Raw genomic sequence first — 10,686 nt, 5'->3', positions numbered from 1 at the left:
ACCGGGGAGGAACTAGTCACTAATGCGGTAGGACAGATGATGTTGTGTGATGCGCCTTATAAAAGTGAATAGTCCAATGAGCAAAATACCAGACTTTGTCAAATCTAAGACGTTATTGATGGCAAGACACAGCCCCACTTCAGAGATGTCAGATATCGGGGGAGGGGTGCCCTAGAATAGGTTCAATTCAGTGTGTGGCATTACAGGTGAGAAATTAAGACGGGCTTTCATGGGATTGAATGGTGTCTGACTTCACTGCCTTGGGATGGCCTTGTCTCCCTGGGCGTGTCGTGTGCCATTGGAGAGCGGAATGCCCTGCCCCCCCCAGTGTCCTGTTTAGCACATAGTAGGTGTTCAGTGAATATCTGTGGAAAGAATGACTCGATCTATCCTTCCACCCATCGAAGAATCAGGGAATGAATCAACAATGAATGGCTCTTGTTGATCTAAAAACGGCGCTCACCAGTAGGGGAAGGGCAAGACTGGCTAAAACATGTTTTTCTTTCCAAGAGGGGCGTCCATGCTAGATGGGTGGTAATATACGTATTATTGTAACACCCATGTAGCACGTGTGAGAGAGAAATGGGCACGAGGGTGACTGCACCTCTGTCAGCGTTCTAGCGCGAGCACTCAGCCAGGCGATTCATACAAAGAATTTAGTGGCTAGTGCACAGTGAGTGCTCAATCTGTGTGTGTGTGTGTGTGTGTAAAGATTTTATTTATTTATTTTTAGCGAGAGGGGAAGGGAAGGAGATGGAGAAGAAGAGAAACATCGATATGCGACAGAGAAACAGTTGCCTCTTGCATGCCCCCAACTGGGCACCTGGCCTGCAACCCAGGCATGTGCCGTGACTGGGAATTGAACCGGTGACCTTTCGGTTCACAGGCTGGTGCTCATTTCACTGAGCCACACGAGCCAGGGCTGAAATATATTTTTCTACGTATCTGATACATGCAAAGCTAATTCAGTTGTCCGTGAAGACCTTCTCACACATGTTGGCTCACTGAACAGACAGTAATGGGCATCCGCTATCTGCTAGGGACAAAGAAGCTGCCAAGCCCAGAGACTATGGCCCTGCCCTACAAAACTGTATTGACCTAGCCATTTGCCTCCTGAGAGCACCTGAGGACTACATTTCCCAGCCTCCCTTGCAGCTAGGTGATGCCATGTGACTCCAATCTGGCCAATGGAAGGGAGGAATGCCTATTCAGGCTCCTCCATAAAACATCTTGCTGCATCATCCACGTACTTGCTCTACCTTCCACACCTGCAAGGCTGGAAGCAAAAAAAAAAAAAACTTGGATGGTGGAACGGACAACGGGAGGAGGCTGGAGGAAAGCTCTCTAACCCATAATGCACCACTACGTGAGAAAAAAGAGACTTTTATGGAGTCAGGTCTCTAAGATTTCAGGAGTTATTTGTTACTGCAACAGAGCGTCGTCCAACCCACACAGCTTTTTATAAAAACCACTCCCGTTTTCTCACGAATGAGACTGAAGGTGTCCTCACTGCCAAGGGGGAAACCCAGGCACCGAGAAGGGACCGCGCCCCCAGGAAGGATGAAGGCCGTGGGAAGGGGAGATGAGACCCCAGGCCGGGGCCAGGGCCGGAGGCCAAGCCTCCCTCCCCACCCCGAGCACTAAAAAGCGGGGCGGTCAGGCGGGAGAGGTAACCCGGAACAGCACCGAAGGTTCTCGGGTTCACGGGGATGGGAGCTCACAAGCCTCCGCTCTCAGAGGCCTGGAGGCCCCCTGCTTCCTCCTGCCTTCCCCCCCCCCCACCCGCCTCCCCCCCTCCCGCCCCCCCACCCCGCTGCCCACCGTCTGCCCTCAAGGAGCAGGAAGGCGGTCACCTGACCCCTCCGGGCCTCAGCCTTCTCGCCTGGGAAGCGGGCGTGATGGTAACCGCACCTCCGTCGGAGTTGCATCACGAGGACTCGGCCCGGCGGTTCGTGGAAAGACCTTAGTGGCTGGTGCACAGTGAGTGCCCAGTGAACGGCTGAGAGGAGGGCACCACCGGGAGCCAGCGCCCAGGGCGCGAGGCGGAGACCCGCTTTGCTCCATCCCGGGGTCGGTTCTGGAGAAAGGCTCTGGCCACCCCTCCCCCCTCCAGCACGGACCCCCTAGGTCGCCTCTCGCGTCAGCCCGTCTCATGCCAGCCCCTTGGAGGTCACGGGCCAGGCTCCTGCTCTCCTTGCCACCCCGCCTGAGGCCAGAGCTGTAACCTCCGGCAGCTCACTCAGCCCTCTGTGTGTGTGTGTGTGTGTGTGTGTGTGTGTGTGTGTGTGTGTGTGTGGAGTGTGACGGGGCAGGCCACGTGTGTAGCAGTAGGAAGAGCGGACACGCAAGTCCTAGGTGAACCTCACGCCGCCCCCTTCCCCGCTCGTCCTGGGAGGAGCCTGCGCAGAAGCTTCCCGTTCCCGTGCCTCAGTGGCCGCGTCTGTAAGGCCAAGGAGACAACCCCTGGGCCCCCGAGGGCCTGGGTCGCATCGCGGAGGACAGGGGCGTGGAGGGCCCTGCCGGGTGCCCTTCCACCAGCGCGCAGTCCAGAACCGAAACCCTCTTGGGTCCCTGGTGTTTAAAAAATTCCCAGGAGCTCTCGAGATGAGTTGAGGACAGCCAGTCCTCACTGGGCTGTCTCTAGCTCATTCTCTCTTCACACTCGCGATTAAGATAACTTTTTTTTTTAATGCTCTCAAAACAAAAGCAAAAACCCTGCTTTGTTCAACGTCGGCAGTATCAGACCTTCACCAGCGGCGGGAAGCACGGGGCGGCCGGAGCTCAGGACAGGCTGCTTGCTGGAGCTGCCGCTGGGTTCGGCGAAGCAGGGACCGTCCCCCCTGGTCCCCCGGTCCCCGGGTCACTTCCTTTATCGCCCTCCTTGCGGCCTTGTTTGTTCTTCTGCTACTTACTCCTGTTTGTTCCCCATCCGGCCGGGCACGTAGGGTCCGTGGCTCCACGAGCTGAAGCAGAGCCCGGTACACAGCAGGCACCTGATACTTGTGAAAGCACACGAAGTCGGGGGAATACGTGAACACTTAAGTGAATGGAGGAAAGAGCAGGGGCGGGGCAGAGCTGGTCAAGGATGGATCTCTCCCTCCATCAGACCAGAGGCCGCCCCCCTCCCGTGGTCGGGAGATGCGTGACCCCGGAACTTGTCTTCTCTGGGCCTCCGTTTCCTGAGCTGTAACACAGGAATTATATTACCCCCCCCACCCCCGTTGCATGGTTTTGAGCATTAATGAAACATCCCTGTGAAACGCAGTTCTGTGTCTGGCACAATGGTCTGTAGTTTTATTCCCTGAGTGGGAAGGTGGGGGAGGCAGGCAGCACACGCATCGGCTACCACCACTCAAATGATGAGAGAGAAAAAATTGTCTAAGATTCAGTTTCTAAGATCCCAGGAGCTTCTCCTTAGAAACACCCAGCTGAGCCCGGTGTGGGGACAAAGGTCTGTACTGAGTGAGTTATAGAAACATAACTCGCTGGGAAGCGCTGAGTTGCCCCCCCCACACACACACCCACCCACACACCCCACCCGGGGCAGGCCCAGGATTAACTGACCAGCACACTGGCTTCTGGTAGGACTCTGAGAAAGGAGAAGAGAGGGAGGGGGAAGTTCCCCATTTCATTTCCATACTAACCCCCTCTGCTCTTCAAAACACTCCAAGTAACACGATCCTCACCTCGCCTCCTGCAGAAGGTGTCGAGTGAGGAAACTGAGGCCCACGAGAGGAGACGGTTCCCACCCAGGGAAAGCAGGCCAGTCGCGCTAGGGCCCGTCCCTCCTGACACCCAGACCCCACTCTGTCTGCTGGGCCACCCCAGACGTCCACAGCGCTGCTGCACAGACACTCCCTCCTCATCCCCTGGGCAGCGACCCAGCAGGTTTGCAGCCTCCCAGCTGAGCCCTTGGCAGACATCACTAATCAATTGGGGCATGTGCCAAATCCCTTCTAACCCTGGGCTCCAGGCAGACCCTACCAATCAATCGGAATTGGCCTGGGAGATTGAAAGGGTCCCCAGCCCGGCCATGGGCAGTGCAAATTCCCCGGTGGTCTCCCCGGGGCCTCACATAGCTCCTGCACATCGGCCAAGCATTCAGTCCAGGGTGGGTGGCTGGTGAACGAGTGAGTGGACACGTGGACACCAGCCCGGGCAGAGACCCCCGGTGGAGGGATGGCACCTGCCTCTAGGCACGTTCCATCCGTAAGTACGGGACACAAAAGGAGCCGTGAGGTTGGGGGTGGGGCGGGGCAGGACAGTGGGGGGCCTCTGTCCCTCTCCGGCTGCTCTTTGTGCTCCGACTCCCCCAGAACCCCCCTGGGACTGCAGTCACTTCCGCTTCCTGCCGTGTGACCCAGGCAAGTCACTGAGGCTCTCCGTGCCTCAGTTTCCTCATCCCTAAAATGGGGGTTACACCTGAACATGCCCCAAAGGTTGGCAGGGGGCTCACGCAGACCACCACGGGAAGCCTTTGGCCCAGGGGCCAGCACAGAGCAAGGGCTTGGAAAAGCCACGCGGCCCTCGGCCTCTCCCGTGACGATTCAGGCCCAGGTCTTCCTGGGCACCGAGCCCGTTGCCCAGAGCCGTGCTGGGCTCGCGCACACGTGGGTGGGTCAGTAACCCCCGCCTGCGACGGTGACAGGGTACAGGCTCTGTGGGGCAGGCGATGGGGGCTGCCAGGGCTCCGGGACCGCCGCTGAGCTCCCCTGTGCCCACCAGCCACAGAGCAGCCTCGTTGGGGTCAGCGCCAGGCTGCCAAGTGTCCAAGCACCACTGGCCCCAAGGCCTCAGAGAAGACTCCACAGTGACCCCTGCGGTCAGCCACACCCTGCAGGGTCCTTTTGCAGCCCGTCCCCTTCTCTGCCCCCTCCCAAGGTCCCATGTCCCCATGGAGCAATCCCAACTCCACACCACAGAGAGAGAGAGTGGGGGGCGGGGGGCAGCCGGAGGCCAACCTAGGAGGTCCGCCTGGGTTCCGCCCCAGCTGCAGGCCAGCACCCTCAGCGCATCCGCCCCCACTCTGGACCTGAGTTTACCCACCCGGACACAAAGGGTGGGGGGACACAAAGGGTGGGGAGCAGCTGATCGCTAGGGCCCTCCGTTTCTAACAGTGTCTTCTGCATACTTGCACTCCATTGGCTGACTTATTCCGCAAGTATTGAGTGCCTGTGGTGTACCGGGCCCTGTGCCGGGTGCCTTGCTGTCCTCTCTGCTGGAAGGCCGCTCCTCCTCCTGTGCCTCCAGGCGGCCACTCCCCGAGGAAGCCTCCCCAGGCCAGCCCTGGGGCCCTCCCCTCCCCCCCCAGCCCCGCCCTTCTTCCCCGCCGAGTCATCTGGCCCGTTTATCTGTGTCCCTCTGAATGTGGCCTCCTGAGGGCAGGGTCCCATCTCATCCCTTCTCCCGTTTGCAGGGATTTCAGAGGAAGGTTCTGGAAATATCGCTTGGGCCAATGGCCAAGTCAATGAATGCGTGAATTCCAGATCACTCCTCCATCCTCCTGGCCCTGACACCACACCCTCCGTTAAGCTTTTCTGCCTCTGTATTTCCTTCCCCAAACCAATCCCTGGGAGCCCGCGGGGGCGGACCCCACCAGGATTGGACCAGGTTCCTGACCAGGAACCTTCCCAGCCATGCCTCCGTCCTCCGAGCTAGGTGACCAGAAGGGGCCCCCAAGGCCCATGTGGCATGTCTGAGGTGTTAACGGCTCTGCTGACACTACCCAGGGCTTGCCCCAGCAGACACCTGTCAGTGTTTGGGCACTAATTAATTACCTTCCTGGGGGGAACACTGACTCACCCCTGACGGGATCTCCCAGCTGCAGGAGAAAGGTGAGCACCCCGACCACCCCCCAACAGTCAGGCCTGCAGGCCCCTCCTCCCCACACGTGTGCACACGGATCTCATCCGCACACACACACCCGCCGTCCTGCCCAGTCTACGGCACGCTGCTCCGAGCCGCTGTGTGTCCAGAGGCTTGTGCGTGACACACCCAGTCTGTAAACACTTGTGAGCTCCCACTCTGTGCCCCCCGAAGTCCGCCGTTCCCAGGGGCACCCAGGAGCTCAGCTGTTCCACGGCCTCCTTCAGCGCATGCTCCTCACCGCAGCTGCGGCCACGCCCCCCTCCCGGGCCACCCCAAAAGGGATCGAGGGTTTTTTATGAAGCTCGACAACTGCTTAGCCCTCCCCACTAGCCCACCTCTGGATCCTTGAGAAGGAGGGGAGATCGTCACCCTGGGCCCCAGAGAATGGGGCCCTGCGCGTGGGGCTGACCCTGGTCCGCTGACCCCGGGGAGGGAGGGAGCCTCGGCAGAGCTCGGACCCACCTTGGGGCAGACCTGAAGCTGGTGGCGTGGGAAGTGCCCAGGGAGCTATGCAGGGAGCCAGGGCCTGGCTCCCCCGACCCCAGCCCATGGCTAGAGCATCCACGTCCTCCCCCAGCCTGACTCTCCACCCGGGCCCCCGGAGACATGGGGCGCCGCCCTGAGGACGGCTGTGAACGGGGCACCGAGGCTGGGACAGATACTGCCTCCTTCCTGGGCTCCCGCCGGCCCTGGCCTCAGAGCAGCTGGCAGGGAAGTGGGGGGTTGCAACCAAATCAAGGTCACGTTCACCCTGAGCTGAGCCCTGACGGCAGAGGCAAGTGGCTGGTTTTGAAGAACCTAGAGAGAGTTCCAGTCCTGGACACGGCTCTGGGCCCAAACCCTTTCTCCGCCCTTCCTTGGACGTGTGACTTGCGCAAGACACAGAAACTCTAAGTCTGAGTTTCCGCCGACACGTTCTGGGGAAGGACGGAATGAAGGCCAGAGTCAGCATTACTAGAACATTCTCGGACTCTTGCAATGAGCCGGACTCCACGGGTCCCAGACTGGACTGGCGCGCACGCAGTCCTCACAGCTGTGACGCCGGTGGGGCCTCCTGCTTCCCTCCACGTGCCGGCGACGTCTCCAGAGTGAGCTTCAAAATCAGCTCCGTGAAGTGATTGTGCACCTTTAAGACGGACCCCAGGGAAGTAAGGTGCAGCAGTCTTTATTCCCACAGGCGTTACCCCACGGACAAGTCCCACGCCTGTGTGTCCCCCTATCACCAGACCACCAACAGAGGGGAATCAAGATGCCCTTTTCCCATAATCCCCTGAGAGTGTCGCTCCCGGCTTTGCTGGGTGCGGGTGGGAAGAGGCGCTGCTGGTCGGAGGGGCTCGGACCAGTTTGAGATGATCCAAAGACGGCGTGGGAAGGGCAGCGCATGGGCCCTGGGGCCTCGGGCAAGCCCGCCCGCTGCCAGGGCCCGCTTCCTCCTCTGAAAAGCAGAGTGCGTGCTCCGAAGTTCGCGTAAACTCTCTGTGTCCGCCTGGCACTGAGTCGAGGCCGCAGAAGCTGTCTGGGGAAATACACCTGGAGAACTCTTAAGACTGAAGGGAGACCCAGAAACTGGAGCATGGGCTGGCGGGCCTCCACTCCCGGCAGGGGACAAAGCTGGTGCAGAGGGCGAGGGGCACAAGGAAGGAGGGGACTCAGAAGCAGCCCAGAGGAGCGGGTGCACCAGCAGAGAGTTTGCTCCTGGACCTCGACCCCCGCCGCTGCCCCCCCCCCCCAGCACAGGGCCCACCGAGCTCCCAGTCTCTGTGAAGCCCTGGCGTCCTTCCAGGGCCAACTCAAGCCCTCCCTCCTGAAGCGAACCCCTTGACCACTTCAAGGAGACCCCCGCCCCAGGCACCCTAGACCCCCCCTCTCAGAGCAGCAGCCACGCCCCTTCCAGGGAGATCACAACCCCGGCCCTCTGATTGTCTCAGTCCCCAAGTGGGAGGAGGTGGCCCGTGAACGGTTCAGGGCAGGAAGGGAAACCATCCACAGACATTAGTGGGCAGGGCTCCACAGCCCCCCCCCGGGGTTGGCCTCCGGGTCTGGGGCTCACCGTCCTGGCGCAGACCACACTCCACCCCTCCAGAGCAGCGGTGCCGTGCCCAGATCACCCCCCTCCCCTGAGACGCAGTCCTGCTCCGCCAGCAGTCACAGTGAGGGGTTCAGGCCGAGGGCCTGCCGCCTCCTAGGAACACAGTAATGGGCCCTATTGTCATTATTAGTAGTTATAGTAATAACATATTAGTATATGTTATTAGGGAGGGAAAGGTTACAGAACCAGCGATTAGGATCCTCGGTGACTCCCGCCCTCAGCACGCACCCGTGCACTCACTAGGGCATGCCTCAGAGTCTCCTCCATCTGCTCACGAGGTTTTGTTTTCCATGTCAGACAAATGGGTAGAATACTCCCCCAAGTATTCCCTGCGGCATCTGGGCCAGAAAGTCAAGGAATCAGGCCCAGCATTGCAGTTGAGGGTCCCTCAGGGTCAAGAACGCTGGCCCCCTCGTCTCTTGCAAAGACCTTGGGTCGCGCGGGGCTAGCCCGGACGACATGGTGAGGAAGGAACTGTAGTTTGGCCAGGAGCCATGCGCACCTGCCGCAGGTGGGCCCAGCCGTGCGGAAGGGGGAGGAGCCGTCGCCGCCGCACGCAAGAGAGCTGACCCCCGGCTCCGAGGACCTAGACCGAGGGCGGCCGTGGGCTCCAACGTGGCTGCTGAGAGGCGACCCCCGTTGCAGACAGCAGCCCCAGCGCCTCCGAGTCCCACGCTGCGCGGCTGCCCCAGGAGAACATTCGAGGCAGCAGCGGCGTTAGAAGCCCCGGGTCCGTTCGGTATTTGAATAGCACAAAGGAACCGCCTTGGTCTGATTGGCCAACCGAGTAACCCCGGGGCGGGCAGCGTCTGTCACTCGGGAGGCTCTCGTCATTTCTATTGGCTTATCATGTGTGGGGCGGAGCCAGGACGCCCAGCTAAATAGCTGGGGCCGGGGCCGGCCGAAGCTCATTGCTTTGGCGCCGTCTGGGGAGCACGGTACTGCGGGTGGCGCGCAGCGCATGGTGGCGGCTCCTCTCGGAGCGCAGCCGACCCGCTGATCCGTTTCCCCTGCCCAGCGCGCCCCGGTGGCCGGCTGGAGGCCGAAACAGCAGCAGCATTAACAACAGCAGCAGCAGCCGCGGCTGCTCCGCCGCCGCCGTCTCCGCGGGAGCATGGAGTGCGCCCTGGACGCCCAGAGCCTGATCAGCATCTCCCTGCGCAAGATCCACAGCTCCCGGACCCAGCGCGGCGGCATCAAGCTGCACAAGAACCTCCTGGTATCCTACGTGCTCCGCAACGCGCGCCAGCTCTACCTGAGCGAGCGCTACGCTGAGCTCTACAGGCGCCAGCAGCAGCAGCAACAGCAGCAGCCGCCCCACCAACAGCACCAGCACCTCGCGTACGCGGCGCCCGGCATGCCGGCCAGCGCGGCCGACTTCGGCCCGCTCCAACTTGGTGGCTGCGGGGAAACGGAGGCGCGCGAGCCGGCCGCGCGGCACCAGCTGCACCAGCTCCACCAGCTCCACCAGCTGCACCTCCAGCAGCAGCTGCACCAGCACCAGCACCCGGCGCCCAGGAGCTGCGCAGCAGCGACGGCCGGGGCGCCAGCGGGCGGCACGGGGGCGCTCTCGGAGCTGCCCGGGTGCGCCGCGCTCCAGCCGCCGCACGGCGCGCCCCACCGCGGGCAGCCCTTGGAGCCGCTGCAGCCTGGTCCTGCGCCGTTGCCGCCGCCCGCGCCCGCCGCGCTCTGCCCGCGGGACCCTCGCGCCTCCGGCGCCTGCTCCGCGCCCTCCGTGCCCCCAGGGGCCACCCCTCAGGCCGCTGCCGCCGCCTCAGCTCCCGCCTCCCCGGCCCCCGCCTCCTCCCCGGGCTTCTACCGGGTCGCGTACCCGGCCCCCTCGGACTTCGGCGTGCACTGCAGCAGCCAGACCACCGTGCTAGATCTGGACACTCACGTGGTGACCACGGTGGAGAACGGCTACTTGCACCAGGACTGCTGCGCCTCCGCCCACTGCCCCTGCTGTGGCCAGGGCGCCCCGGGACCGGGCCTGGCGTCCGCCGCCGGCTGCAAGCGCAAGTATTACCCTGGCCAAGAGGAGGAGGAGGACGACGACGAGGACGGGGGCGACCTGGGAGCCGAGCCCCCCGGGGGTGCGCCGTTCGCTCCCTGCAAGCGCGCCCGCTTCGAGGACTTCTGCCCGGACTCGTCCCCGGACGCGTCCAACATCTCAAACTTGATCTCCATCTTTGGCTCAGGCTTCTCGGGGCTGGTGAGCCGACAGCCGGACTCCTCGGAGCAGCCGCCGCCGCTCAACGGGCAGCTGTGCGCCAAGCAGGCGCTCGCCAGCCTCGGCGCCTGGACTCGAGCCATTGTCGCCTTCTAGGGACCCCCGAGGGCACGGGGACCCGCGGGGCTGGGGCCAGACAAAGACTCGGCCAAGGGGCAAGAGGAGGGAAGGAACGGGCGCCCGGCCACTCGGGGCTGAGCCGGGGGCGAAGCAGGGGAAGGCGGCTTAATGTTTTATAAATTGTAAAATAAAAAAAAAAAGAAATCTAAGATCTTGGACTTTATTTTTACAGAGAGAAAAAGCGCCTATTTAAGTATGCTTTGTGTTTCTCCTACTCTTTTTTTTTTTTCTTTTTATTGTAGCGATTGCAGTGGTGTTTAGCGAGAAGCCAGCCACGTGAGGGAGGGCGGCTGCCCGGAGGAGGTGCCGGGCAGCCGGGGGCGAGCCCGGGCGCCCGGGCGCGCCGGGGGCGCAGCGCAGGAGGGCGCGGGGCCGGGGA

General features: G+C 61.9%; 1 protein-coding gene across 1 annotated transcript; it reads left to right on the top strand.

Moving 5' to 3' along the window:
* Positions 1-8,883: 8,883 nt before the first annotated feature.
* Positions 8,884-10,456, top strand: IER5L (immediate early response 5 like). The gene has a single exon (XM_045846278.1). It carries the CDS (start codon positions 9,072-9,074, stop codon positions 10,281-10,283), a length of 1,212 nt encoding a protein of 403 aa, XP_045702234.1. The 5' UTR covers positions 8,884-9,071; the 3' UTR covers positions 10,284-10,456.
* The last annotated feature ends 230 nt before the right edge of the window (positions 10,457-10,686 follow it).

This window comes from Phyllostomus hastatus, unplaced genomic scaffold (genome assembly GCF_019186645.2).
Source record: "Phyllostomus hastatus isolate PE091 unplaced genomic scaffold, TTU_PhHast_1.1 phas_contig_495, whole genome shotgun sequence".
Taxonomy (NCBI): Eukaryota; Metazoa; Chordata; class Mammalia; order Chiroptera; family Phyllostomidae; genus Phyllostomus; species Phyllostomus hastatus.
Note: the sequence above shows the minus strand (reverse complement) of the source record. Positions and strands in the feature narration are given on the sequence as shown.

What these genes read in the sequence shown, in the direction of transcription:
- IER5L (XM_045846278.1), top strand. Translation starts at nt 9,072, where the DNA reads ATGGAGTGCGCCCTGGACGCCCAGAGCCTGATCAGCATCTCCCTGCGC.